At 41.6% G+C, this 15,722-nt stretch overlaps 1 protein-coding gene across 2 annotated transcripts in view; it reads right to left on the bottom strand.

The window, feature by feature from the left end:
- Positions 1-15,722, bottom strand: part of HPGDS (hematopoietic prostaglandin D synthase) — a 77,820-nt gene that overhangs the window by 39,648 nt on the left and 22,450 nt on the right. For both annotated transcript variants that reach the window (XM_066574033.1, XM_066574034.1), the window contains exon 2: positions 6,614-6,755. In XM_066574033.1, the coding sequence (XP_066430130.1) occupies positions 6,614-6,746 (133 nt within the window). In that variant the 5' untranslated portion in view covers positions 6,747-6,755. The remainder of the gene's footprint in view (positions 1-6,613; positions 6,756-15,722) is intronic.

Here is a 15,722-nt window from a genome sequence, read left to right as displayed (position 1 = left end):
ACTAGCAATTAAAAGCCCTTGACATAATTTTACTGGGAATTGGGAGAGTAGTATTAAAGGGGTTGTCCCGCGAAAGCAAGTGGGGGTATACACTTCTGTATGGTCATATTAATGCACTTTGTAATATACATCGTGCATTAATTATGAGCCATACAGAAGTTATTCACTTACCTGTTCCGTTGCTAGTGTCCCCGTCTCCATGGTGCCGTCTAATCTTCAGCGTCTAATCGCCCGATTAGACGCGCTTGCGCAGTCCGGTCTTCTCCCTTCTGAATGGGGCCGCTCGTGCCGGAGAGCGGCTCCTCGTAGCTCCGCCCCATCACGTGTGCCGATTCCAGCCAATCAGGAGGCTGGAATCGGCAATGGACCGCACAGAAGACCTGCGGTCCACCGAGGGTGAAGATCCCGGCGGCCATCTTCACAAGGTAAGTCAGAAGTCGCCGGAGCGCGGGGATTCGGGTAAGTACTGGACGGTTTGTTTTTTTATGCCTGCATCGGGTTTGTCTCGCGCCGAACGGGGGGGGCTATTGAAAAAAAACAAAACCCTTTAATCTCCTCCAGGTCCTCAGCTGTGTCTGATAGCTGACAACCCAACCTGCTCCTGCTCCTGCTTGGAGCAAAGGCTTTAATCCAACCTTGTACTCCTGCTATAGGCCAGGATTAAAGCCCAGGACAAAGCTCCTTATATTTGCCATGCTTGGACCTCAAGGGGTACCAAATTAGACAACACAAAATATTGGAAGTATTTAGTTAAGAAGTTTAGATTTAAAAAATTGTGCCGAAGACGGACTTTCACCCCAAGAAGATAAAGGGACCCACGTGTGTACATATACACTGACCTGCCAAAAGTCATGAGATAACAGTATGTACATTGGTTATGAAGTGGCGGTACCTCTGGTGACACCTGGGAACACCCAGACCTGTAACAAGATGTGATGCCTTATCTTGTGAGTGAGGCTGAACTCTGATAATTCCTGTCGCCTCGCCATGAGAATTCTGGCCAGAGTTCAAACAAGGCGTTATAGTGGGTGCCGGGCGAATGGGACATTTCTGAAGTTGTGCTGCAATTTAACATTCCCCAATCTACAATGTCACTGGGATAAGTCATTAAAGGTATTACCACCCACAGGTGCTTAAGGATGGCAACCAGAAATGTCTATACACGGAAAATTCTAGGCAGGCACGTGGCTGCAGCAGAAATCACATCCACATTCAATGCAAAAAAAACTTGCAGCCCCATTTAAGGTGGTTATCATTATAATTGTGTATGAGCGCCTGTATATACATGCCCATAGAGAACAATGCACTCTATTTTGTGTATATACACGGCAAAGTAGAAAATAGTGCGCTCTTTTTTACGCTCGTGCATTACACATCTCTGACACGCTAAGGTGATCAGAACTGCACAAGTCAATGAAAATGACTGCCTGCGAGTTACTGTCTATCACACAGGCATACAGCACCCGTGTAATACATGGTAATCATATCCCTGACCTAATGCACAGTGGATATTAGGTAGTCAGAGAAGCTGGTGCGGCCATCATTGTTTCTCCAGGTGCAGAGGGTCACAAATTAGCTAAAGTTACCCTTCAAAGTGTTCATGTGCTTAGAAATTGCATTAAAAGTGACAAAATATAGTTTCTAACTTCAAAGGCACCAGCCTGTGAACTTCAGGGAACCGTTGGAACTATTTCACGATGAGTCAATTTCTGTTGTCAGGCTTATGAAACCTCTGATTTCATTGTAACTAATATGATGTAATAGCAAAATACGTGATACTTTGTCTTCTTACATCCCTACAAAGCACAACCCTATCCAATCAGCTCATGTACATACTCACTACTGACTAGGTAAAAAACAACTCAGTCTTCCCAGGAGTAATTACAGACAAACAGCACTATAAAGAGTTTAAAAAAAAAATATTCCCAACATTATTATTTCATGAGGAATGCAAGTATTTAGTAAAATGGCCATGGCAGGAAGGTATGATTGTCAAGTCCGTGTTGCATCCTACACGTCTGCTGGCGCACGTCATCAGGACTCTCCAGCCCGGCTCAGCTGCAGCCGTTACCCTGAAGTTAATATAACTTCCTCTTAAACGTCTTCTCACTATCAAGCTCATAAGAAGTTATTGAAACGACGCGTCTTCTTCCACAGCTGCTAAAACTGATTTTGCCAAGGGAATCCTTCTCTCCTTCTCCCGCACAAAGTGACCTTGAAAGAATAGCAGCGCATTGTACAAACTTCTGAGCTGCCTGGCACCCGGCTCCAACCAAGACCCACTTCACATCACTAGTTTTAGCTTAAAAGCCTCACAGCATAAAGAAGTGACATAAAATGTTGTGAATAACTGAAAATATTATGGTAACTGAATGTACAATCCAGAAGCAGACTTCATTTACAATGCTTTGTGCTCTTGGGCCTGATTCACAGGACTCGATTTGTGCAGGCAGTACACAGTGAATAGAACCCATTGATTTCAATGGATTCGTTTATATGTGCGTATTTTTCCTGTGTATTTCGGTCATGCAACCCCCCCCCCCCCCCCAAAAAAAAAAACAAAAGAAAACACAGCATGCTCTATTTTGCTGCGCATTTGTGTAACAGAAGTCACTGTAGAAAATCAATGGAGATGCAGAGTCCTGTAGTGAAATCCGACCCTGTGCACAGCCGGCAGCCGCATGTACCAGTCCTGAAACCACACAATTTGAGATGCTGGTGTATTTGCGCTAAAACCCCATCTCAGCTGCGCGATAGCCGCTACGTGTGAACTCACCATTTAAAGTTCCAGGTAGAATGCAGTCTGTGGAGAATACTACAAGTCCCAGCATCTTCTGAGCCATCATGGCATGCTGGGGTTTATAGTTCCCCACAGAAGGAACAAAATTACAGAAATCTGAATTTTTTTCAGTTTTTAACTACTGAGTAGTAGCCAGCGGCCCAGCCCTGTTAGCTCTGTGAGCCAGGATTACGCACCTGCACGCAGCGGCAAGGCACTGCAACTGGCAGGATGGGCCTGTGGTGATTTTGAGAAGGGAGCCTGGGAATGGAGGATACTGGCTGGCCTGCCTAGAGGTCACCTCAGCCTTTCTATGCGTATATAGAATGATAAGCTTTGTAATTTGTTAAATAAACTACCCAGTTTATGCTAGGGACGCACAAGCCATATGTACTGCAGCAAGTGTATGACGCGGAGCATCGCTCGTGCAATGGGGAGATTGGGATCCACTTCACTGGGTAATTCACTATAGTTATCTCGCTGCCTCTGTTATGCGTCCGCTGTAATAATATGTCCCATTATACTAACATCAAACACCTTGTAGCCATTGTTGGAAAGAAATGCTACCCCTCACTGCTCTCATGCAGTTTATCTAATACAAATGGATAATGCCATATACCATAAAATAACCCCCACATATTTAGTATTGCCAGAACTGAAACGCATTGAATAAATATACCGTACAGTTGCAAAAAAAAAGTGAACTCTTGTAGGGCGGATAAGGAGTCCCAAACCTACAAAAATGCTACCATGCAGCCCTAGCCTCCATCCATTCCATAACTAATGCCCCTGAGTCATGGAGATACATCCTCTCACAGTAGATTTCATCTTATGGATCCCCTGACCTATATGCCCACAATTTCTAACCCCATTACAAAGCACTCCCTTAAAGTTTGAGATTCCATAAAATACTCTGGAAAGCTGACACCCCCCCCCCCCCCCCTTCCTCATTTACCCCTCTTGCCATTCTTGCACAACCCTCTATTTACACCAGGCCATGACTTTCCACCTTCCTTTAAGATCTGAACAAATAAAGGTATTACCAAAATATACCATTTACTATCATTGAATGCATTGGTTACTTTCTCCACCCTTCAGAAGAATTATGACCTCCGCCTTCTGAAATATTTCATTACCTACAGCTTAAGAATTTTGTATCCTCTCTTCTCCGGAACACAAACTTCCCTACTTTAAAACCTTTTTTTCTTAAATATCCACGAGCAAAAAGGCCTCATCTCACAAATCTACTCGAGACTCGTACATACCTCATACAACTATAATATTATCTAGATGGGAACGAGATAAAGGTACTATCCTAGAAAAGGACAAGCGGTTCCAGATATGGAAATCAACCAATTGTGCTGCCCGTAATACACTAATGTTAGAAACATCATATAAAATTCTATTACGCTGGTACTTAGTTCCCACTAGAACAGCACAAGCGGTTTCTGGCTACCCTAAAGAGTGCTTCTGGGATTGTTCCTCCACAGGAGATATGTTCCACATATGGTGGTCCTGCCCTCGAGGCAAAAGACTCTGGATTAGGATACACTCCCTAGTTTATTCAGCTATCTATCATAACTTGCGTAAAAACCCATGGCAAGCCCTGTTGAATAAGCGGATAGAAAATATACCCTCATTCTCCAGGAAACTAATCTCGCTCTTTTTTTTTAGCTGCAAAACAAACTATTGCTCACTTTTGGCAAAAGGCTTCCATGAACCATACCAAGGTTAAGCATCGTATGAACTGGTACTTAATCAACGAAAAACTACTAACAAACATTGATAATCAAACACAGGTATGATAGATTTCTGAGTATCTGGGCCTCATGGATAAATTATGCCCTCCCTGTAAAGGGGGTTGGCCCATCAACCTCTCTATAAATACATTACCCAAAACACAATCTTACAGCCCCCCCCCCCTCCCGGGTCGCTACCCGAAGAGAGAGAAGAACCGCTCCTCCCCTTTGCCCCTGAAACGTTCCTTCCTCTCTACTTTTCCCCTCTTGACCCATTTCTTGGCCCTGGCCGTCTAGACCATTGATATCAGTGAATCACTTCTACAAGAAATACTACAATGAAAGGCGGGAAATCTAGTTATACTGGAACACAATAACCTTGTTATCATTAGACTAACCAGATCAAATTTTGCTTTGAGATAACACATCCATAATATGGCGGTATAACTCTTTTTACTGTTGTATTCTCTTATATACTGAAAAACTTTCAGTAAAAACTATTGTTAAAAAAAAAAGTGAACTCTTTGGATTACTGCATTAAGTAAAATGTGGCCTGATTATATAAGTCACTAATCACAGGGACGGAAAAAGTCTATATAACTACAGGTAAGCCCTTTTCACAGTAACAGACTAAAATATAAATTCTTTATTAGGGGTATATTAAAAAACATAAATGGGCTAACACACAAACAAAAAAAATATATAAACCAAAAAAGTCAGTTATTTTTTGGTATATCACTGGCCTCCACTCAAAGACCGGATATGTGTGTGGGGCCAGATAGCAGATCAGTGCTACAGGTAAGTGATAGAAAGAACTTAGTCACTTCCAAAACTGGTAAAGATCATGCAGCATCAAGATTTGGAGGTAAGATGCTCCTCCAACTTGATATTGAGATGCTGCAGTGATCCACCAGAGTGATTGCTGTCTTAGACAGTATCCAACATAGGGACGTGTCAGTATCTCAAACTCTTTGGCATCAATCACGGGCAAAGAGAAAGAGTTTTCCCTATAATAAGGATTTTTCACAATCGGACACTCATAGTCAGAGTGTTAGAATGAATTGTGCTCGACGCGTTTCCCCACAATGGAAAATTGTGGTTCATCAGGAGCTCAGATGAGTTCGACAGGCATTCGTATAGCACTGTTTGTAGTAATGAATTAGCAAACGATTTTTTAAAATGAAGTCAGATGGTACAGATAGTGCAGTGACTTAGAGGCAATCTGTATGATTGCTCAGTATCTCAGATGCATAGAAGCAAAATTGCGTATTCAGGCATCAACTAAAGAAATACACGTGCACTCCCAGCATTAGTATGCAGAGTATGGTCTCTATGCTTGATCTTAGTTGATGGGAGCTTATCAGTAGGAGGTCTGAGAGATATTGGCTCAATATATTATGAAAACTGCAGCCAAAGTATAGGCTCCCTGGGTAACAGAGAGCTATAAAGCTGAAAATCTGGATGGAGCATCAGCTTGGCAGTTTAAATAATAGCCCAGTGTCATCAGGACTGTCTCGTCTAGATGATATAACGGAGATAAGAGGAGGATGTTAGGTATATAGGAAGGTGGTCACCATATGAGTGTGGCCGCCTCTATAACCAAAATAGACTTCAGACCCAGGCTGAAGCTATAGGCTTAATTTTAAATAGTATAAAGAGCCTCCCTGCATGCTACCAGATATAGAGCAGCAGCAGGTTTCTCTGATCTACTCCTTCCTACAGAAGATAGCTGTTATGCCTATGCATCAAAAAGTCAAAAAGCACCAAAAATAAATAAATAAATAAATAAAGAGGTAAAGCCTGTGGCTCTGATGGTGAGCCACAGGTGATTATATAAGTCACAACTGGAGAACATAGCGCTGCATGCTGCACTACGTCTTTCCGGTAAATTTAGAAGAATCTGTGATGGGGTCTAACAGAACCTTCGACGCAGATGTGAACAAGGTCTAAAGCCACTACTGGCATCTGTAGTCAGCCAAGAACTTATTCATCAAACACCGAATATATCTGTGGATGTATTTATGACAACTTCAGCAGAACATCTTCCATGTGAAGGCCAGATAAAAAACAAATGATGTGTAACAAAAGAACTTACTGTCTTTCTGTGCCGGCCAGTCTGTATAATCAAGTCTTACGTCTTCGTATTTAGTGTTTGTATAGGCAAACAGGAAACGAATAATCTCCGCTCTACCTCTGAAATTAAAATAGGTCAGCTTGTAGTTCGGCATGATTTTATCCTGGAACAAAAGAAATACATGATTGTAGAAGAACATTATTACTAACAGCTTATAAAACATTTGACCTTGTGCGTCTGATGCATCAATTACATACAAACATGTTACATCATTGTATAGGAAGGGCAGCCTGTTTATATAGACAGTTACATTGTTGGCTCATTCAAACGAGAATCATTCAGTTCTTCACATTTGCTGTATAAGTGACTGAGAACGATTGAACGACTGCTGTTTAAACCCAACGATAAGTGAATGAGCCAACGATGATTTTTATGCTGGTATAAAATGAACAAATGAAAAGTGCACGACTCTCGTTAGTTGTTTATTCATTGGCTTGCGTTTAGACTGAACAACTTTCATTTTTGCTTGTTTAAACGATCTTTTTGAATAATTGTTCCATCTAAAAGCAATTTAACCGCCTGTTGTATTGAGAAGACACAATAGGCTGGTAGGTACAACCAGGGCCAGCTTTAGGTTGAATGGTGCCCCTGCAGTACGCTCTATTGATCCCCCCCCCTTATGGTGTACTATATATTGCTACAAATAGAGCAAATTTGGGCTCACATGAGGGTATTCTGCCAGTATGCAGACAGTGAGATATTCACGTGCGGCAATGACATAGCGTGCTGTCTGCATTCCGTCCATTGCCATGTACTATCTTGGGGTGCATGCACATAATACGCAGCAAGATAGAAAATGCTGCAATTTATCATGTGTGCGTATTCCTATGGCAGATTTCCGTGCTCGTAATTCACAATACCAATATGCTCATGTGAGCCCGGTCTAAGTAACCATACAGTACCCAGATAAATCAATATTTGGAAATTCTAGTGAGAAACACCTACCGCTATAAAATTCCATGCTACTATGTGACAGCACAGCAATATACAGGTCCTCTAATGTGGCTCTAGAGTGGGACCATCTACCTTAAAATGAGTGGGATACTGATTGTATGGCACATCGGATTACTTTAATTCACGTTCATTACTCTTTACAATTATGGTGATAATTACTGAAGTCACGATATTGATATATTCTCATGTTTTATTGTTTCATATATATTCATACAGTTACCCATGTACATAACAGATGTGGATTGGATTATGATGTACAACTACTATGTTAAATGATCAGATAGTCCACGATTAAAGAAATTAGAGACATTAAGATTAAACTAAACATCCTACTATCAGACAAAGTTGAGCGAGCACTCCAGTGGACAGGTTATAAATATTACAAATACGCTAACAAACCAGACAGACTACTGGCCACAAAATTGAGAGCGAAACAGAGGACGAATTCAATATTCAAACTATACACCCCTCACAACACGACCACATCCAATCCAGACAAGATATACAAAGCATTTGCTACATATTACGCATCCCTGTATAAGGAACATAAAAGGGAACATCGAGGCCGCAGGACCCTCCTTTATAGAATCCCTCCCACTTCCTACCTTAACCCAAAATCAGCGAGACCACCTAAACGGAGATATCATGATAGAAGAGATAAGAGAAGCCATAGACAACCGAAAGTTAGGGAAGGCCCCTGGCCCCGATGGCTACACGGCAATCTATTATAAAAAATACAAAGAATCCCTAATAGGACCACTACAAAGCCTTTTTCAATCACTGCAGAAGGGTGATACCCCTCCCCAAGAATTTTTAAATTCTAATCTAACAGTTATACCCAAGGCCAAAAAAGATCCTCTCTCCCCCAAAAGCTATAGGCCTATCTCGTTGCTGAACATTGATTATAAAATCTTCACATCTATCCTGGCTGCCCGACTGAACCAATTTCTCCCAAATCTTATACATAAAGACCAGGTCGGATTCATCCCATCAAGACAAGCCCCAGACAACATTAGAAAGGTACTAAATATAATTGACCATTCAAAAGACACAAAAATCCCCGTCACCTTATTAGCCCTAGACATAGAAAAGGCTTTTGATTCATTGGCCTGGGACTATCTATTCTTTATCCTGCAGCGTATGGGCTTCGAGGGAGCCTTCGTGCGCTCGATGGCAGCATTGTACTCCACTCCCTCCACCTTATTAAAGCTACCTACAAGCAAAGAAACCCCTATCCCAATCAGGAGAGGTACACAGCAAGGCTGTCCCCTCTCACCTGCTTTATTTGCACTGGCGGTCGAACCCCTCGCAATAGCCATTAGGCAAAACCCCAATATAAGAGGAGTGACAGTGGAGGGGGTGGAGTACAAATTAGCCTATTCGCGGACGACCTTTTACTTACAATGACCCAGCCATTAATTTCCCTCCCCAATTTAATGGGATTATTGGACAAGTGAGCGGTGCTCTCGGGACTAAAAATCAATCCAGATAAATGCGACATAACAAAATTAATAGATTTAAATTTTGGCTTCCAACACCAACATCACTATATCCCCTACCTGGGTATCAACTTAACCACATCCTTAACCACCTTATACAAATGGAACTATCCACCCCTAATACAAAAACTTATGGCAGACCTGACCAAATGGGATGATCCCCTACTATCTTGGGTGGGAAGAATCAGCGCAATTAAAATGAACCTACTACCCCGCATACTATATTTATTCAGGACACTACCTATCCCAATCCCCCGCCCGACGATAGCAAATCTACAGAAACGTATCTTTCAATTCATCTGGGCCTCAAAAAAACCAAGAATCAAAAACACCCTTATGTATAAGCATAAAAACAGGGGAGGTCTTTCTGTCCCCAACCTTTGGAAGTACTACGTGGCGGCACAAACAGCCCAAGGGTTAACGACACTGGGGGGAGAAAAAGCTCCATTATGGGTAAGGCTAGAATCATCCAGAATATCCCCACAAACTTTTCCTAATCTAATATGGTCTAACAATACCCTAAACCCAAACCTACATACCAGAAGTCCCCTCACCTTCCACACCATGAGAATCTGGAGAAGTACCCGATTTAAATATAAACTCTCCAATAAACCCTCTAGGATGGTGCCTATTATACCGAACATAAGATTTCCACCGAGTATGGACTTAATCCATTTTCAGTGGTGGAAGACAAATGAACTGACAAATCTTAACCACTTTTTAATGGGTTCCCAGATAATAACACTAAACCAACTCCAAGCTAACTACAATCTCCCAACAGCAGAAAACTTCCGAGCCAACCAAATATTCCACTTCCTACATTCACTGGACTGTCATGCTGCCGCTTGTTCTATTTATTTTATGATTTCATTCTGCTTTATCTGATCCTGATAGGGGGGGAAACCTTACAACCCTTCACTAGGCTGAGAATTTGCCTGACTGCAGAAAAACCCTATTTAGTGGGAGCTATTCTATTGATAGCTTTTGAGTATATCAAAACTCACCTACTAAAAGGATCTAATAGACAGCGATGTATTACCTGGGGAACCTTTTTTTAGTGCGCAGACTATCTGGGTATTGACCAAGACATCACTCTAAGTGATAACTGGGCACTGTTCCTCTAGGAAATATTATTAGGCTATCAAGTACCGCATATCAGCTTAAGAGGTATTATTGCAGCGATCACTCCTCATAGTGGGGTGCTAATTCAATACAGTACCTTACCTATACTTACTCATTGCCTCTAATGGATTATAGTCCTAATCTATAAACAATTTTCTATACTCAGTTGATGACTGATAACCTTTTCTCCAGGGAATCATCCCAGGAGATACTTGAGCCCCTGAGGAGCCCACGCAGTGGGCGAAACGCGTAGGGCAATTACAAGGTCTATTTTGTACATAAAAACATCTGGGCAATTACAAGGTCTATTCTGTACATAAAAACATCTCATGTCTATTATACATTGGACTATATGAGTTGCATGTAGATTCCGGCTGATTACGACATCATGTTCAGGTTCGGAAAAAATGCATAGGTTTTTTGGAACATTAAAACCAAGAAACCCCCCCAAAAAAGAGCTATCTTTTGGACGTAAAAGACATAATAAAGAAAACGTCCAAGATCGATACTGATCTTGAAGTGTTACTGTATGATACAATTTCACATTCCCTACCGGATAGTGGATTTTTTTATTTTTTTTTGTTGTTGTTTGTGTGTCCATAAGGTTTTTAAGCAATATTTATTAAAAGTTAATTTTTATGAATTTATATTTTTGGGTCCTAAAAGTGAGCTTAATTAAGTAATTGGGACCTTACTGCCTCTGTGAAGTGGTCAGTGGAAAGATGGCAACATTGTTGTGAAACTATCACTAGAGGAAGCCACCAAGTCTCCTTAATGGAAACGTCCATTAAAATCTTACACCGCACTCACCTAGTCCCAGTAAGAATAAATAAATTTTTCCCCTTGACTTCACCACTCTGCTTTAGGGGATGTACAGAAGTAGGATCCCAAGCCCACATATGGTGGAGTTGCCCGGTGGTAGCCAGACTATGGTCTCAGATACACAGACTATTGCAAAGACTATTTATTGGTCCACTCCCAAAATCTCCAACACTATTCCTACTAGGAGATCGTCCGCCAGGAATAAAATACCAAGCACATAAATTGATCCAGCACATATGCATGGCAACTAGAATCCATATAGCAGCGAGGTGGAAACAGCCAACCCTCTCATATAATGAAGTCCAAAACCGGATCTCCCAGATTGCCCTGTATGAGAGAATACATGCTATACAAACTGACACTCTAACGAAATACAGTGAATTATGGAGACCTTGGATTGAAATGATGGACATCCCAGGCCTTAGACATAACTTGCTCTCAACCTAAATCCCCCCCCCCCCCCCCCGATATCCACACAAATCCTAAAAGAGCTAAGCAAAAGAACTACCCAAAGTCGGTAGCGAATGGAAAACAAAGTGTGAAGACCTACTTTTCCATGTTCTTTCATGTTTTTATGTTTCCTTTATAATTTTGTAATTGCTGAAGCCTGAATATCTAGAATTCACCGAAAAGGCCAGAAACAGGCGATATAATAGAATTCAGCTCGTTAAAAGAAAGGTTATGTAAGAAATGTACAAAAATGTCTGAAAATAAACCTTTGTCATTCCTTCTATTAATCTCACCGCCCCCTGCGCAGGGAAATAAGAAAGCATGAATGACTACTGTTTTAACTCTCTGAACTTTAATAAAATCTGTTGAAACTAAATGATCAGATAGTAATTTTAGGGTACACAAGATGGCTGCAAGAAAGGAGGTCCTAATCTCCATGTTTGAGTCATCTTCATTACAGTGGAGACATTGAAATAGTAACTGAAAGGTCAATAATTGCCAGTATTGCTTAGCCAGCACAATGTACTCCCTATCAGAAAATGGCCTTGCGTTAGGCAAGCATGGACTATAGAGTAAATTAGTTGAAATGTGTCTTTTGCCCAAATTTGCCCATCCTTTGTTTTAATACACTTTAATGCATGCTTCATGTGTTTCCCTTATCTCCTAGCTGTTATTTTTACATCCTGATTGGTTAGTTACGCCCAATTCTTGTCAAGTGTGGCATCAAATCATGCTTTAAAATGCTCGCCCACGCTACACAACAATAAAGAGGGGGCGATCACCACCCATCTTGGGTTGGGCTGTACGCCACGCTTCCTGTTTGTGTGTACTCTTGTCTCCCAGCCGGCGATAGAGTCACCGGGTGTTATTTGGAACATCCAGAAAACTATTAAATAGCACCTTCCTTATACTTCCATCTCAAATTACTTTGATAAAGTACATAAAAATATCTAAACCTCAAGCGCACCAGTGTAATATATTGGAAATGTCACCGATTTCCCAAGTTGAGAGCTGTAATTCAGGACTTAGACTGAGAGCGTATAAGGCTTCGAAGAAGGATGGTCACTGTTAAAAGGTGCATGAGAAAAAAAGGCTTCAATTTGCACTACAGTATCAAAATTGGACCACCGCAGATTGGCAAAGGGTTGCCTTCTCTAAGGAGTCACTGTTTTGTGCTTCATTTAAAGTAATACATGGAATGGGAAGACTACAATACCCAGAGAAGTTATCAACATTGGGGTCATTCACTTTAGAAAAAAAAAAGACAGCTGAGGGGCGACCTAATAACTATGTATATGAAATGAACAATCAGTGAACGAATTATTCATTGCTTGATCGTTGGCTGTTTACACTGATCAACTTAAAAAAAGCAAAAAACTCTGTATAGTGAGAATCTGAATGATAATTCATTCACTTATCGTTCATTTCATGCAAACATGAAAATCATGGTTGGCTCATTCTCTGAATGATCGGTAATATAAACCGAACAATTAGTCGTTCTCATTCGCTGGCAAAGTGCATTTAAATAACTGAACAACTTAGCGAGCGAATGATTTATGTCCCTGTATAAACAGGCTGCCCGTGTGAAATCTAATTGTTGGCCCGTTTGGATGATAAATCATTCTGCATTGCAGGGCCCTTAGACTCTGAACCTTCGAGTTTAAGTGACAATATATCCAACATGTGAAGGTTGGTGATAGTTTTTCTTCTCTGAAAACCTCTGTTTAAAAAAAAATGGAAGCAACGGGTCTTTTCTCGTTGGTATCTAATCATTACAAAACGAACAAACAAACAAAAAAAAAACTACTATGTTGTTGATTTATATTTTACCAACTACACAGTGCTTATGAGCGCAAAAATTTGGGGAGGAAACAGTTGTTTCCTTGTTTTGTGAAATATTTAACAAAGAAAGGTAGTCGAGACTTTGATTGATTACGATCCCTTATTACCATATATACTGGAGTATAAGCCTAGTTTTTCATCACATTTTTTATGCTGAAAAAGCCCCCCCTCGGCTTATACTCGAGTGAGGTTTAAAAAAAAAAAAAAAAACAGCAACAAAAAACCCACAATACTCACCTCCCAGCCTGCATCTGTGTCCTCGGCGTGATGGTCTCCCTGGCGGTGCGGCAAGCTGTTTGAGAACTCTCCCCGCTGTTATCTCCCTGCTCAGCTTTGAATTTTCCTGCTGTCAGCGCTGTGTAGGTAAGTGCTGTGATTTGATCGAGCGCCAGCCAATCACTGGGGTGTGATTGGCTGGCGCTCGATCCAATCACAGTGCTTACTTACACAGTGCTACAGGCAGGTGAGGTGAGTATTGCATTTTTTCTTTACCTGGTATATACTGGAGTATAGCTAGTAGAGATGAGCGAGTATACTCGCTAAGGCTAACTACTCAAATGAGTAGTGCCTTAGCCAAGTTTCCTCCCGCTCGTCTGTAAAGATTCGGCTGCCGGCGCGGGTGACAGGTGAGTTGCGGGGGGGGGGGGGGGGGGGGGCTGGGGGGGAGAAGAGGGATCTCCCCTCCATTCCTCCCCACTCTCCCCTGCGGCTCCTCGCCCCCTGCCGGCCCCTGAATCTTTATGGTTCAAAAGAATTTTATTGCCTGCCATGCATTTATAAAGAATACAATTTTTAACATATGAGTAGATAAACAGTATAGAAATATATTCTCTTTGTCTTCATTCTTCATAAAATGATTTCTTTCTGAGGCAGATTTTTCTATTTTCCAAATATTAAACATTTTTGAACATTTTCGAACAGCTCTATAGTCTCGAAATATAACATTACTATCGATTGCTAATCCTTTAATGAACTAATTATATCAAGCAAACATAGAGAGATTATTGGAAATAGGTTTAAGGAAAAGAAAGAACAGGGGAAGAAGAGAGAAAAAAGAGAGATAAGATATTTAGAAGAGGTGTGGGGGAGGGCAGAGAAGGGGAGGAGGGGGGGGGGTCCGGTCTATACCTTAGAAAGATTGAGGTATGTACTTATGTAGTTATTGGTCTGTTATCGCTAATGACACAGTAGTCATAGTTGTGGGTATAATTGTAATCAGGGAAGGTGGAATGCCTGTCTCTAGCCAAGTCGTTAGGTCCGGTGAATGTCGGTATTGGGTCCAGATCAGCCAAGTGGAGACATGTTTCTCGTATCTTAGTTCATCCCTAGCGCAAAGCTCCTCCATGTGTTTTATGTGATCTAAAGCTTCCAGCCACCGTAATCTGGAAGGGGGTGTTGTTGTTTTCCATGCTCTAGGAATTATCTGACGTGTAGCCAAGATAAAGAATCTCAGTAGAGAGCCTTTGGCGTGTGATATTGGACCAGGGAACATGGACAATAAAGCAATTTCTGGCGTGAATTGAATTTGATTTCTGCTAACCGTAGAGTAAAGGGTGTTGACCTCTCGCCATAGTGGACGGATCAGAGAACAGGACCACCAGAGATGGATAAATGACCCTTTTTCCTTTAGGCATCTCCAACAGGTATCTGGATACTGGGGGAAAATCCTCGCTAGTTTCACTGGAGTGTGATGCCATCTTATAAGTATTTTGTAATTTAATTCCTGCATTTTGTTGGATATCGAGATTTTGTGTGATAGAGTGTATGATTTTTTCCAGGACTCCTCTGGGGGTGTGTTGTTTAGGTCCCTTTCCCAGTTCCTTTCTATATTCCTCCCATAGTTACGGGTGTCCTCTTCGATCAGTATTTGATCTAGTGTCGATATTGTATATTTTTCCGGGGAAGATGAGATACAGATTTCCTCAAATGAGGTAGTGGGGCGGCTCAATTGTTGAGTGGTTCCTAAAGATCTAATGTAGTGGCTAAGTTGTAAATAATGGAACCATGCTCCGGGAGGGGGCCTTCTGTCTCCGAGTAAATCACTTAGTGGTTTAAGCCCTTCCGTCGATACCACGTCCCGGACCCTTAAGATATTGTTTGATATGTTATTTGTCAGGTATGATCCTTTTAGAAAGATGGGGAACTCTGGGTTTCCCGTGAGGGGGGTAAGGGGGCCGGGTTTACTAATCATTCCCTTTAGAGTCACATATTCTGACCATGTCGTTATCATGTTCTCTATGAAGGGCGATAGTCCTAGGTCTTTATGTTTCTCTTTGCCCGGTATCCATACGAGGCCCATTCCTTTAAAGGGGACGGAGTCCTGTTCCGATTCCGCCCAAAGCCTCTGTGTTCCATTGTGGAGTAAATCTAACATGCGTTTG

This window comes from Eleutherodactylus coqui, chromosome 7, assembly GCF_035609145.1.
Source record: "Eleutherodactylus coqui strain aEleCoq1 chromosome 7, aEleCoq1.hap1, whole genome shotgun sequence".
Taxonomy (NCBI): domain Eukaryota; kingdom Metazoa; phylum Chordata; class Amphibia; order Anura; family Eleutherodactylidae; genus Eleutherodactylus; species Eleutherodactylus coqui.
This window is presented reverse-complemented; position numbering and strand designations above follow the sequence as displayed.